At 35.6% G+C, this 15,852-nt stretch overlaps 1 protein-coding gene across 1 annotated transcript in view; it reads left to right on the top strand.

Moving 5' to 3' along the window:
* LOC140147949 (ATP-binding cassette sub-family C member 9-like) overlaps positions 1–15,852 on the top strand; it is a 43,032-nt gene continuing 27,180 nt past the window's right edge. Inside the window, exons 1-7 of the mRNA XM_072169741.1 lie at positions 1–60; positions 8,933–9,543; positions 11,025–11,237; positions 11,812–11,985; positions 12,909–13,064; positions 14,751–14,900; positions 15,290–15,424. Coding sequence (XP_072025842.1) covers positions 8,944–9,543; positions 11,025–11,237; positions 11,812–11,985; positions 12,909–13,064; positions 14,751–14,900; positions 15,290–15,424 — 1,428 coding nt within the window. The 5' untranslated portion in view covers positions 1–60; positions 8,933–8,943. The remainder of the gene's footprint in view (positions 61–8,932; positions 9,544–11,024; positions 11,238–11,811; positions 11,986–12,908; positions 13,065–14,750; positions 14,901–15,289; positions 15,425–15,852) is intronic.

A 15,852-nucleotide genomic window follows, 5' to 3' on the forward strand; every position in this document is an offset into this window, starting at 1 on the left:
TAAGAAAACTACGGCGACGAGTATATGCCGTCAATATTTTCAGGTTCGAGCTCTGAGTCGGTAAGTTCTGAATAATACTAACTTAAATTTAAAGCAAGCGTATAGGCCTATATCATGAAGAAAAAAAACGACGGTCCGAAATTTACAGTAGGCCTACCCCGGAGTCATATGAGTCATTTTATTATAGATAGGCCTAACACCGGATAGCATGTTATGATGCTGCATACAAAGTGTAAATAGAGCCAATCCATGTCAACTCCAGGGATGTGCACCGCGCTAGCACCGCTTCAATTTTTTTTCTTTTTCTGTATGGTGGTAGATATTGATGAGAAAGTAAAATCCTGAAAATTTGAGCTTCATTCTCTATTTCGTTTTCCCGTGGCATCAATTTGAAATTTAGGGGGGTCAGCGTAACAAATGTGTCGCAACGCGAAAGACGATGTTTGGAGGTCCATAATAGGGCCCTCAAAATCCAGGACCAACTTCGGGGGGTCAGAACTCCAAAAGTAAAAATAATTTTAGCGTCCATTTTTTTTGCCAGTCGGGGCCCATTGCCTTTCAGGACGGGTGGCCAAACACGATTAGTGTATAGGGTCGTGGATAGTATCATGCTTTATCGTGTTTGGCCACCCGTCCCTATACCTTTGTACAGAGATTTTTTACAGCGAGTATAGGGAACGGGTGGTGAAACACGATTAGTATATAGTGTCTTGGATATCAACAAATTTAATTATCAACCGCCCGGAGGGTGAGAAAAGGGGATGTCTTTTGGGGGATATTTATACCAGCAAAAGAGGGGCTCGGTAGTTTTAGGGGGGAAGATCACTCTTTCCTTCTTGCTTAAACTTCTTCCCCCCAAATCTACCAAGCCCATGCTTGGTAGTTTTAGCATCATGCTTATATACTAATCGTGTTTGGCCACCCGTCCCCATACCTTTGTACATAGGTTTTATACAGCGACGGGTGGTGAAACACGATTAGTATAATGTCTTGGATATCTACAAATTTAATTAATAACCGCCCGGAGGGTGAGAAAAGGGGATGTCTTTTGGGGGATATTTATACCAGCAAAAGACGGGCTCGGTAGTTTTTTTTGGGTTGGGGAAGAAGGTTAAGCAAGAAGGAACGGGTGATATACGGGTGGTGAAAATTCTACACATTTTCGCAGATTTTTAATCACCCGTGTTTTAGTTAGGCATATAGACCTATAATGCTTGAAATAAAACATTTTAAATACTTACAATGTTTAAAACGTGTATAACGGAATAAACCAAAATGTGACAAAATGTCACATACCTATTTTGAAAATATTAAAACATTTAAATAAAAATGCAACGGAATAAATCTAAATATTACACAATGCTGCTTTAATCTAATTAAAGTTTCAAGCTTGATACTTTCCAAGACACTATATACTAATCGTGTTTCACCACCCGTCCCTATACTTTTGTACAGAGGTTTACTACAGCGAGTATAAGGAACGGGTGGTAAAACACGATTAGTATATAGTGTCTTAAAAACGGAATAAACCAAAATATTACAGAATGTTGTATAGTTTACAACTTTAGAAATAAATATTAAAATCGTGTTTTGACTTTATTCCGTTTATTTTAACATCACTAGTATAAAGCTTGATACTATCCCAGACACTATATGGTCGAATCCAACCAAAAGTGTCCACGGGCCAAAAATAAAAGTCCGAAATAAAAATGTCTCCACAATTTTTTCCTTTTGCCCATTGATTGATGACATATTGGCCTTATAGGAACCAAAAGTGCCATTACTAATCTTGCAAAATAAATCCAGGACGTGTGATAGTAAATGTGATATCAAAACCCAATGTTACCTACGAATACCACTAGGATGCTTTCACTATCGCAATACAAATCAACCTAAAACAAATGGAATATTCCCATTAACGCTTTTTTCGTGTAATGTAGACCACAGGGTGTCAGGAAAATGCTAGCTCAACCAGAAAATATTAGTTTTTATTTTATAACGCGATCAATATGATCTTAGTCAATTTATGCTAGTTTATTTTTGAAAATGAAGTTTAGGTCAGTTTCTGTATTTTATTTATCAAATGAGTATGAATCAATTTACACATTGTATAAGAACGAGTAGGATATATGTTTTCAAGAATATTAGGAATTATAAGCATACACCTAACGCTTTATACAATGAAAAGGTGAACAAACCCGGGTATTCGTAGGTAACATGAGCGATTTAACAATATCTATATTGAGTTTAGAGGTTTAAAGTTTGCTATTATGGTAATGAATTAATAAAATAGTAGTTTTTAGATCTCTTTCAGATGGTACGTCCAAATGAATAAATGCTATTACCTTAGATCAAAATTTTTTGATGCTTTTAGCAAGATTTTGACCACTTCATTTTGATATACAAGTAGTTAATCAGCAATTTTACATAATAAATAATTGTTGAATGAATCCGTATATGGGTAATAATAGTGTCCTGGGGTACCGCTTAAAGTTTTTGACAATTAATTTCCATTGGTAGCGACACTTCATTACACATGTCATGTATTATGCTGTATTCGTAAGTAACATTTCAGTATTTGTAGGTAAGAATTAGACTTTTGGTGGATATCCCAATCAAAACTTCATTTTATAAAACACTTTGAATGTATCATTTTCTTTATGCGCGTTTATTGATACTTTAGACCCTATCATGTATTAATAATGTCGGTTCACAGCGGTTGAAAGAGTATTGAAGTAAGAAACAAAGGCACTAAAGTGACTTGAATTTGCTTAATTGCACACAACTCGCTTAAAACCATTATTGCAGACTTGTGAAATCCATCTTGGAGTCAGTTACGTCTTGTGGCCTTTCGTTTGAGGGCAACTACAATTAGCTTTATACCAGGGTCCGTCATTATGTTGTCTAGATCATGAGACAATGAGAACAGTCGTTTTTCCATGGTATTCGTAGGTAACCTTAGCGAAAACGTCAAAAGTTACCTTCGAATAAATCAATTTGGACACAAATTACTCAGACACCAGAAGGTCGGTAAACATTTAAAATGAAGCACACATGACAGTTGACAAATCCAAGTATTTATCCCTTCTAATCTTCTTTGAATCTGATTTTTCTTTCAAATGAGCAGACCGTCGTCTATTTCAGTACATATTTTCAACAATTAAGCCGTATTCAGTTTTGCATGGTGGGCATGTATGTGAATTCGCAACTTTCATTGACATATGATTTGATAGCAAACATACAGGCCTTCGTTATGTACCAATATGGGCATTGGCATGAATGGCGGTGTTTCACAATACTGTCATGATGTCAAATTGTATTCGTAGGTAACATTCGGTTACCGAAATTTACATACGAATACTTGCTTTTATTGTTGACATCTCAGAAATATTTAAATGCAGGCTATTGAAACTTGGTAGAAATAAAGAGTGTATTACCCTGCACCTATTGCTTAACTATTGTTTACTATTCTCTCACTTTGTGGAAATGACACAGCTTTTAACATGTATTCGGAGGTAATGCATATTTTTTACCAAACCTACCTTTGTGCCATTTAGAATTTCTGGCAGCTAAACACAATAATAAAGATGCCTGAATGCAATGCATTTCAGTATTGGACATATCAAAGCTTGTATCAATTGCGCATTTATTAGTGATTTCCATTTTTAAAGATATATCTAGTGCTATGAAAAATTGTATTCGTAGGTAATGTAAAAAATACCACTCAAAAAATGATCACAAAAATTCATAATTATGTACAAATATGTGAAAAATTGAACAGGCAATCTTTGAATACACGCCTTTCAGGAAATCAATTTAGATTCAATCCAATGACTTCTTTTCATAACTGATTTAGACGTTTTTAAAAATACTTTAAGAAATATTTTGAAAAAATGGGTAAAAATAGCATGTTTTGGGGTCTCTGTGTCTAAGTTTTTCACAGAAGGGGTCTTATTATATATGGCGCGAAGCGTATGATCAAGGCGAATAAACACAATACAAAAATGAATGCCAATTGATTAATACTTTTAAGTTATGGCCTTGAACATGCCGTGTACACTTTTCGTTGGATTCGACCATATACTAATCGTGTTTCACCATCCGTCCCTATACTTTTGTACAGAGGTTTTCTACAACGAGTATAGGTGACGGGTGGTAAAACACGATTAGTATTATAGAGACTAATGAATCATCTTGGTCGCTACTTGTCCTTTCTAAGAGGAATTTTTATTTCTGACAGGTTTCAAGGCGATTTTATGTTATAACTTTTTTTCAGTAAGCTAGGGGTCAAATTTATTGATGACGTCATCGGGTGGTGAAACACGATATTGCCATTTTGGTCAGTTTTTGAGTTCAAGACGCACGCTTCTTTCTCAATACTCAAGCTAATGACTATCATATCCTTTCAACACATATGTTCAAGTGCAAGGATCTAAATATGGCTATCATTTTCTATCCCGGTACTAAAGATTTATCGTCTGAATATCAAATCGTGCACGTACTAGCACATTCACGTGTATCGATCCCGGGTATTTATTTTAGTATCTCTGCTGTACCAAGTAGCCTAATTATTAGCCAGGCGATGTCGGTGTGTGTCGCATATAGGTCAAACTATACTTTTTCTGAATCCTTAAGATGTGAGGAATACCCGGAGGAAAACTGATACGGTTTTAACCAAATTTGAGCAAGTTTGAAATTTGATCAAGTTTGAAATGTTATCGATTTGACTCACGCTTGGGCCACTTTTTAATTATTGGAACATCTTGGATATGTTTCGGGACCATTATTAATATCTAAGCATGGAAGTAGTCTATTACTTCCATCATCTAAGGAACCTAACAAAGTTGGTTAGGGTTGTGCAAAGTCAACAGGGCTACCTCCTTGCGCTAGCATCCACAACATGCTCATCTATCAGGGCATAATTCTTTAACCCCAATACATCTGTACATTCATTGAACGACCTGTGAAAATTTGGGTACAAAAACGCATACTCCACAACTTGAGGTCAAATTTTTCACTATGATTGTTAAATTGAGATTATTGAACTATGCCATTGGGATGAGGCCATTGTGGTCAAAGTGTTGTCTATGCGTGTGGGTAATTGGAGTATTACGTAAAGCCATATTATAACATTTCTTTAAAAATAGATTAGTATTAATTTTCAATAAAATATTAGCATTTACTGTCAGATATGTCCCCTTTTAATTTTGAGCCGAACAAGTGAGGTAAAAAAGCAAAGAAAATCGGAATTTACAACTAGCGCCAATGCATGTCACGCCGGCAGTTATAATATGGTACGACCCTCTGACGTGTGTGGGGGTGTGTGTGTGTCCCGCACGCCGTGTACGTAGGGGTGTGTTGACATCGCATACGCGTTCGACTTATATTTCTATCGTAATAATAAAACGCTGATTCAGGCGGTTTATTCAAAATCTCGAATTTTGACAAAACTTCAGCACCTAAAGTCTTGATTTTTGCAGAGAATCTTTGTTTACTAAAGTTCATTACAATCGTGTAAAAACCTGAATTTAAATTTTTTTTTGAGGGCGTTCTCCTCAGCAAATGTTATAATATGGCTTTAAGTATTTTTTATATGAATTACATCATACAGCAATCAAGCACAGTCATATAAAATGTATAAAGCAAATATGAAGAGGTAGAATAACAAAGAAATAATTTAATTGAATAGGCAACATGTTGATGGTTTGGTTTTTCGTTATTACATTTTTATGTATATTGCATATTTTAACAGGCATTCGCTAAAAGTGTACCATTGGCCATGTGGTGATATGATACAAGTGGGTCATGGATTTTTTTATAGAAAATATGTTGATAGCATGTTACCTCAAGATGTAGCCCGAATCTTTAGCCAGGGATGTGAGAGCAGACTCACATCCCTGCTTTAGCGTACTGACAATTACGGTTTGTGAGATAAAAATTCTTGAAATTCACTTGGACCAAAAAACGTCATTTAACATATTCACAGTGAGTTGAAAATTGTGAGATCACCCCACTAAATATGGTACAATCCGGGGGGCGGGGGTACAATCTTAGCGAGAGTGACTTTTAATGTGGATCATGGAAATAAATGAATATTGAATATGTAAAGTTATATAAAGTTAACAGTGTGAGGTCAAATAATCCGAATAAAAATTTACTATTCTGCTATGAAAATAAAAACTTTGCCCTGAAAACACTAAATATTAACATTTACTTTCATTGCCAGTTGGGACTAACTAAAGGATTATGATTTAGCTATGTTTCATTTGGCAAACGAGGATAATATTTTTTAATCCTAAAAAAATAGTGCTGTATTTTCTGGAATGGGAAGTAGGTACGGATATAAAACAATGACAATAAAACTATAGGCCCACCCAGCAAAACATTTTACAGAAAACGTTTAAGGTTATTAATTATTTTTAACTGTTGCGATTTAGTAGTCCACATCATCTTACGAATGGTAGGCCTAGTGAGCTTTGGCAAAAACTGCATTGCTCAATTCATAGCGACCGTGTAGAAGAATTAAAATATCACAGATATGCTTTTATAGGTGCTGCGGTTCTTGAGTTACGTTGTAAAGAGGGCTGAAACAACAACACTTGTGTAAAACGTACATAACTCATTAACAACAATAAATTAAGCAAGTTTATAAAGTGTACAATTTGTAGAATGAACTTTTGCAAAACATCAAGGTGTTATTTTTCAATAATATATTTATCTAGATAATGGAAATCGCTTTTTAGGTTGCTTCGACCAACAATACCTCGTCTACCCTTAAATGCCGGGTTATATTTGATTATAAATGGTATGGTATAAAACGTTCTAATACTATTCAAAGACATTTTGAAATCTTGTTGACAAACATGTCAAAAAGTGATCAACAGTTGGTGCAAATAATCGCCCAACGTTTCATAGAAAGTTGCCCAACATTTTACCAAATGATAATGCCCAGAGGTTGGGTAAGAAAAACGTTGGGTAAAATGTTGGGCGAAATTTTTTTACCAACAAATGGGACAGTTGTTGGTAAAAAAAAGTTTAGCCCAACATATTGGCAAAAACGCCGTGCCCAACTTTATTAGCGAAAATTCACCCAACATCGGGGAGGATGCATATTAAACTAATGTTGGGCAAAATGTTATGAAATCTTTTTACCAACAAATGGTACAGTTGTTGGTAAAAAAGTTTAGCCCAACATTTTGGCAAAAACGTGTGCCCAACTTTATTGGCGAAAATTCACCCAACATCGGGGAGGATGCATATTGAACCAACGTTAGGCAAAATGTTGGGTGAAATTTCGCCCAATTTTTTTACAGTGTAGGACTAACTAAAGGATTATGATTTAGCTACGTTTCATTTGGCAAAAGAGGATAACATTTTAATAATATTCAAAGAAATTTAGAAATCTTACTGCAAAACAACATAACATAATGTTATGTTATAAATATTTTGCAAAAATGTTTGCCTTAATAATATTTTGCAATTCCATTTGGACAACATTTTAATTTTCCAATACCATTTGGACAACATTTTAAAAATACTGTTGTGGTGTTTTCCATACGTTCAAGTAAGTGTTGTTGACAAAATATTTTGCAAAACTGTTTGCCAACAAATATTTTATAGTAACATTTTGACAGTACTGTTGTGGTGCTTTTTCATACAAAACGTTTCAAAAACGAAAACATTTTATGACTTATATCTAACCCGACATTTATATGTTTATGGGTTGTTTTACAATCAGGGTACACAGATTGTCTCACTGGGGGTGAAAAATGAAGTGTCTAGTTTTTCCTCAATTTTTTTTGTTTTTGTGTTGTAGATGGGTCAAATAGGAAATCTGTAAAATTTTTAGGCGTCAAGTGTTCAGAGTTTCAAGTTATGCCAGAAACATGTTTTTGATGCACATGTTTCTGTATACCCAATTTTTCGGAGAGGACACATTTTGACGGAAACCTGACTTCCAACTTTCAAACATGTGATACATGGAAACTAAGTGTAAGTGGACTAAGTGTTTATTATGAGTTTGTAGGATATATATTAGTGTTTTTCAAGAAAATATAATTTTAGTCTTGGGTCAATTTTAACTATGGATTACGAGCTTGTATTCGGAGAGGACATTTTTTGACGGAATTTTCAACATAAATTTGAAGAAATGGTACAATTCATGAAACAGTCGCAATCTTACATGGTTTTCAATTTTGAACAATCATGTTTCAAACATTATTTCTGAACAGTCAAAATATGTTTTTATGTTATTGCTGGCAGTGATATATCATTTGCAAAGTTCACAAAGGTCAAATGAGACGGCTATTTTGTCCCAAAATCATACAGAAATGTATATTTTCATCATTTGCTAAGCATTTCAAACAGTTTCTTTGTGGCTGTAGGTGGAACTAATGGGGGCCAATAATTAGGCATGGCAACTTTTAATCATAAGTTAATCTAATATTTGAAACACGGTACAATATGGTGCTCAGCCCAAATGTACCCTGATTGTAAAACAACCCTTAAACTGTTTTAGATAAAACCAGAACGTGTTAAAAGCACGTTTATAACGTTTTAAGTGTCAGGTTTAAACAACATAGCAATCAAACAACCCGAGACTTTGCTGTCATAAGAATTCGTCTTTGCATAAATGAATACTGATCATAGTGCCGTATAGCCATGATACCCGTGCATCGAGTGAACGCCCTATTATCCGTGCATCAATTGCACGCCGTGGAGCTATGTATTTCCCGTGTTTAGATCACACTCTTCTTCGTTGGCTCTCAAAACCGTGCGGACGCAATCATCTAGTCAATCTCGTTTCAATTGCACAGTTTAGGCGAATATATATTTTTGCAGTGTATGATTATTATTTGAATATTGATATAATGCTATAAATGTGTTTAATAATAGCCAATATATTTCTTTATTTGATTATTCACTTATATAGGACTTAACAAAATGAGTTCCACATATTGGGAATGGTTTTGTGGACACGAAGATGACAATTATGACAATTCAACTCGGATAACAGATGATACATGCGTCGTTAATGCCACTGCTGCACTACTCCACATTTTATTTATCCTCATATCATCGTGTATATTGATCTTCTGCTCATTCGTAACATATCGGCATACCACGTGTTTTCATCTTTACAAATTTCCCGCTCATACATTCCGATGGTTTTTCCTGCTTGTGTTTTTATTCTTATGCGTACTGTCGATCGGAGAAGGTATTTTAACGGACTTAAGTTTCCAACAAATGTCATCTACCCGGCCGCAACTTTACCTTCCCGCAGTCTTCACAACTTTAGGAGCAGTATTTTCTTTGATATTTTATCATAATTGTGAATGCTGGCGAGCTCTCCGTTTGCTTAATATTTTACTCTTATATTGGATTTTGGGAGTTGTTGTTGAGGCATTCAAACTGAGGAATTTTCATGTGAGTGAATCGGCAGGAGTTGACATAGCTCGTTATGATGTAGCAATTATCAACCTACTTGTTTACATCACCTTAGCTATACTGGAAATCTTTCTACAATGCTCGACATCATCAAAAGTAAGTCCGTTACCATTAAAGTAAAATGATATTAATACATAATTATGAAGTACCGTAAAAACTCGATAGTAAGCATACGTGCTTACCATCGAGCGCTTTTGAAAACATGCAATTGTCCGGTGCTTTACCAACTGAGCTAATGGGGTTGAGACACACATTTGCAGGTTTACTAATTCGTATATAACTATGTGTATCCATGATTTGCTCAAAACCATTTACACTTGGGCTTTTTGTATGTTTTAAAAGCTCTCGATATAGTAAGCACATGTGCTAACTATCGAGTTTTTACGGTATGCTAGAATACATTGCATAAAGGCCGCTGCATAAGTATTCGACGTAGAATTTTCGATGTAACATGTCTTCGTTAATATAATCCCATTCTACAGTACTTCCAGCAATGTTTAACTTATAACGAATGTTTGATGACATAAAATCTGTAATATTTTATGTAGAATGTTTGGTGGAAATACATTATCGATTTCAAGTCATCAAACATTCGTTAGAAATTAAACATTATTGGAAATGAAATAGAATGGGAATAGATAAAATAACGAAGTTGTGTTACATCAAAATATTCTATATTCATTAAAAATCTGTAGGGGCCTTATAACAAGAAAAATGAAAGGAATAAACACAAGAATCAAGTTGAATCGGCGTCGATTCCACTGACGTATCAATTCGTCGATCAACCTGATCATGCTGATTTTGTATGTGATGGAAATCGTAAGCATCTTCGACCTAACACCGACCCTATTTCGAATAAATTTCAACGTGAAGCTGATTTTGGTGTCAATATGGTAATATGGTTGAAATTTGGTCGATATCCGGTTGAAACGACGAACACACATCGCCACACCACGCCACTGTGTTGACTTGCGGTTAGCACAGCTGTGTGAGTGAACATGACACCACTGCTTGCACATCGCATTGGCGTGGACGGGCATGGTTAAATTTGAATTTGGACTGATATATTTACAATAAAAACGCATTCAAAATGCTAGTCGATTTCACATTTTATGTTACCTACAGAAGGTGTGAATTATCCTTTATGCATACAATGTACATCACTTTTGTTCTGAAATCGACCAAGTAATAATGACACGCACAATTCTTAAACAACATCTTTTGCACAGAATTCAATGGGATTTGAAAAGTAAAGTGGCAGTTGAAACTCTAGTGATAACACGTTTGCAGTGCATGATGGGGCTTCCTTAAATCATCCTCTGGCGTCGAAACAACGTTGATTGGACGTCGATTTGAACGGCAAACTTCCAAATCCGAACGTCAACATTTCCACCGTCATTTGAACGTCAACGTAACGGTGATTTATCAACACGTACCCGCAGATAATGAACGAAATAGAGAATTCAATGAATATAAGACAATAACTAGACACTTTGTGATCGACTCGCAGAAATAAATGTGTTGCACATTGATTTGAATAATACTCACAAAACTTACTAAAAATTATGCATGCATAGATTTCGCTTTCAGAAGAAGAGCCAAGTGTGGACATGAAGTACTGCGAGGACTATGTCAACTGTGTGTCATTCGGACTTTTCTACTGGATTCGCTGGCTTCTTAATTTGGGATACAAACGACCACTTGTGATGAAAGACCTGGGAGCGTTACCAAGGAAACATCAAACTAAATACAACTATCAGAAGTTACGAAAGGTTTTCCGACGCGAAATGGTAGGATACTTTAATCCAACTTAAAAACTCATATATTATAGGCGTACATGTACTGAAAGTTTTTTTTATCAGGTGCATGAGGGTTTTCCATCTCAAACTTGGACCCATTATTTTATTAAAGTTGCTTGATTGTTTGTCAAGATTAATTTGTTGCTTGATATTTATTTGACCAATTTTTCAATTATATAAGAGCAAAACTTCTTGTTTATTGCGATAGTGAGCTATAATTAGGCCTATATAGCTAACTATAAATATAGTAGAAAATTAACTGCGTCGACATTTGATGAAGGAAGCAAAGAAGCGAAGAATAATTATAATGTTGTAAAAGAATATTTATTACACATATATAGTTATCATAAAGAACATGAAGAAAAGATGTTTTGTATAAACTGAAATGCAGCTGCAGCATTTGTCCTCTGTCGTAGGAATTTATGGTTAGGGAGATAATAAAAAGATACTGGGGAAACTTTGATTTCTCTTGTATAAATACACGTTGACAAGTATACATGCTTTTTTTTTTATCTCTGCCATAACAATAACTTTAACGCTCTTTCGCTTTTTTTTTTCCTCGAAGGAGAGTGCTAATGAAGCCGGCAGAGAACCATCACTATGGAAAGTTTATTTTAAAACATTTCCTGGTATGTTATTTAAAGCATTCTTGGCAAAATTATTTGCAGACTTCGTGCTTTACCTCGAACCAATATGCTTGTATGTTATAACAGAACAAGTTACTGCCATTTCACTAGATGTAAGTGCTTCTATTATAGTAGTATTACGGTATTATTATCATCATCATCAGCATCATCATCATCATCATCATCATCATCATCATCATCATCATCATCATCATCATCATCATCATCATCATCATCATCATCATCACCGTTATTGCATGCCATCTTCATTAGTACGTAATAATTCTGATAATCCAATTTCAATTTCGTACCATAAGACGGTCAAGAAAAATAAGCCCGGGAAATAGACCTATAAACCGTCTGAACAAGACGGTTTATTATTACGATGGAAATATATAAGTCGAACGCGAATATGATGTTCATAACACAGACAAAGTACGTACATGACGTCAGTGGCGTAGCCAGCACTTTTTCAGAGGGTGGCCTGCATCGGGGGGTAGTGGTAAGAGGGGGTGGGGTAGGGGCAAAACTTCTCACAGGGGCAGCGGTCACCTTTCCCCCTTGGCTACGCCACTGTATGGCGTTCGGGCGGTCATACACACACATCAAAGGACCGTACCGTAGCACAACCGACGGAGTAACATCACGCATTGGCGCTGGTTGTAAATTCCAATTCCATTGCTTTACCTCAGTTGTTCGGCTCAAGATTAAAAGGGGGCATACCTGACAGTAAAAGCTAACATGTTATGGAAAAGAATTACTAATCTATTTTTATGGAAATGTTACAATATTGCTTTAAGTTCATGTATTCATACGAGGTGTATGAATTTCAACTTGAATAGCCTAGCCTTAAATTATAGGTTTGGCATAGATAAACGTAAAAATTGGTACAATTTACGCTCATTATTTTCTGCTAGAAAAGATGGGTGTAAGTAATAAGGCTTTTTATTAGCCATACATTTCATCATTGTATGTAACTGATTATTTTGTTCATTTTATGACCGTCTATTTTTCCCTGATGGTTGTCTCTTTCCAGACCAGCCCCCACTTCGTGACGATCTCCGAGTTCTTCACTAATGTGTACATATTGTGCTTGATATTCGTTACTGCACCATTATGTAATTCACTTGCACACCAAGTACATTATTACTTCAATGCGTGTATTGGTGTGCATTTGAGATCTGCTATGCAGGTAGGTATGCAATAACTGCCACTCCAAGCAAGAAAGCCGTATATGCTATGTAAGTTCTTTGTAGATAAGACCTACTGCATTAAGCGGAGGGGCGGTTGGGACATCACCCATTTTTTCCATGGGGATGTCCCCGCTAAATATCCTACGAGAATATGGAATAAAGGACTTCAGCATGTGCATCTTCCTTTTTTTAGCCTGAAAACACCATGATGTGGGCCAAAAATCAAGGGTAAAATAGCCGCTAATGTGGACATTTTGCAGTGATGTCACTTAGATGAAAAAAACCCACATTATTACAACTTGATGTTTATTAACAGATTAGGGACCGATCGTTATTTACGGCAGGCGGGAATGGGCATTTTTGAAAAAATATCGACAAAAAATTTCGCGTTCCCCCTCACGTCCGCTCAAAATTGTCGCGTTCCCCCTTGTTTTCCCAATTATTTCTCCAACTTAACAATCCCCCTCCTGGTTCAACTAAGACCCCAAAAAATTCGTGTAATACCCCTAAATTTTCCCATCCCCCTGCCATAAATAACGATCGCTCCCTTAGCTCTATAAGAGTATAATTATATGATGGGACAAAACAAATTGTATGAAGATTAAACTTATAGCTTTTTCTAAAAGTTGTCTTCAACATTATATACCTTGCAACTGATTTCAATTAAATATTTGGGATTTGAAGTATAATTTGCCCTAAACCCCGTCGTAAAATTTACACAAAAAAAGGCATATCACCGTTTAACCGGCAGGAAACAATCACACGGTTATTTGTAATCTTACCTATCATGAGGAAACAGGAAAACAATTAGGGAAAAGTGTCATCACCGCGAAATCCGGTCATTCTGTGTGTTTCCACTTATTGGAGTATCCCATGTGCTATGATATGATATAGCCCCCATGAAAAATTAAATATGCAAATTGTAACAACATTTATCTGTAAAAATCAAAATCTCATTTCCTCAATCATACATAATAGAGCTTTTACAATAATATCTATTGAATTGAGGGTATTGGGTGCTTCATTCTAACATCGCAAATCATATCAATTTGTAAGCGCTCTTTAGCAAAGTCATATTTAGTTCATTGAATTTACAACCGTATGACAAAACAGGCGAAAACAGTACGGTAACTTTTTGCACAAGAGTTGCAATTTAAAGAGAATTGGCCATTGCTCATTGAAATGAAAGCTAGTATAGGCTATGGACAACTCTCATTTAATGACATAAAATTTGAAAAATATTGTAACTTAGGAACACTTGAGGTTTTGACTTTTAAACCCCTAGGCTACATCTTGGTCAAAAATTGTACTGGGATAGGTCGTTTTCAACAGAGTTACCACATTCGCCTTGCTATAAACATTGAATTGCGTTATCTGTTGACATAATGAGAAAAAGCGTTTTTAGGGGGAAGTGTTAGCTTTCGTTCGATAGAAAAAAAAATCCGATTGGATGAAGGGAATACTTGAGGTTTTGACAAAAACCAATCACAGATTTCTATTTTCCACTAGATCTCATACAGTTCTTATGATGCTATGCACTCAACCTTATAGTAAAACACAGTCTGCGTAGAGTCTAGACTCGCTGTGCTTGGGAATTTCTGTGTGCTATGGTATATCGAGGTGGAAACATTTATAAGAGAATCGTTTTTTGTATTCAAACATTTTCATATGATCCTCCCCGTCAGGCTCTGGTCTACGAGAAGTCACTTCGGATCTACAATTTGGCGGGAGGAGATCTGACAATGGGAGAAATCACTAATCACATGTCTACGGATGCTATGAACCTGCACTATTTCTGTGAAAAAATGCACCTAGTATGGTCTGTACCTACCGAAGTAAGTGGATGCCATTATAATTACAATAAAAATGTGTAGGTCTTTTTTGGGGGAAAAAGTGTATCTTTAAAATTAATACGAAAGGTAAAAGTTTCAAATAATGGTCGACTTTTCCTCCCAGCTACATATACTTTAAGTATATATCATTAGATTCATAAAGTTTACTACAACGACTGTTAAATGTCATTAATATTAATTTTTAATAATAATTTGCTATCCCGAACTTCAAAAATCAAAATTACTTGAATACTTGATATCAGAAGGACATTGCTTGTATTCGGAATGCAATTTGGTGTGTCTGATGTGCTCGTAGGTCCCACAAAAAAACCCCTGTGCAAACGTTGCTATCCGATTCTTTAAGTGATTTTATTTTTTCCCTCTCTCAACAGCTAGTGTGTGTTGTGATTATACTATATTTCTTCGTCGGTTGGACAGCTATTATCGGGTTTATTAGTGTGCTTCTTTTATTTCCCTTACAATTGGTCATTATTGGACATATCACCAAACATCAGACTCAGACACAGGTAAGTAGGTTTCAAAATAAGGCCTAAAACTTGTTTGATTGGCGTAACCCGACCGACCCTAAAATTAGGCCCGACCCTAACTTTTTAAAAAAAGAGAAAAGAAATAATAATAGGGCCTAATAATAAAATGTTAAAAAAATAAATGAAAATAAATGAATTTAAAAAAAGAAGAAAAAAAAAGTTCCGAAGTCTTTATCAAACGAAATTTACTGCTTCAAAAGTAGACTAAAAAAAATTCCCGAACAACCTACCCTAATTTTTTTCATGTTACGTTAATCAAACAATTTTTTAGGCCTAAGGAATTCAGATTTCGTTTGCGTCTCTCCCCCTGTCTCCCCCTCCCCCTCTCTTTTCTCTCCTTTCACCCCACTTACCCCACCCCATCCAAAAACAAAGCACGCATTGACAATTTGACATATACGAACATG

The sequence above is a fragment of the Amphiura filiformis genome, chromosome 3 (assembly GCF_039555335.1).
Source record: "Amphiura filiformis chromosome 3, Afil_fr2py, whole genome shotgun sequence".
Lineage (NCBI taxonomy): Eukaryota > Metazoa > Echinodermata > Ophiuroidea > Amphilepidida > Amphiuridae > Amphiura > Amphiura filiformis.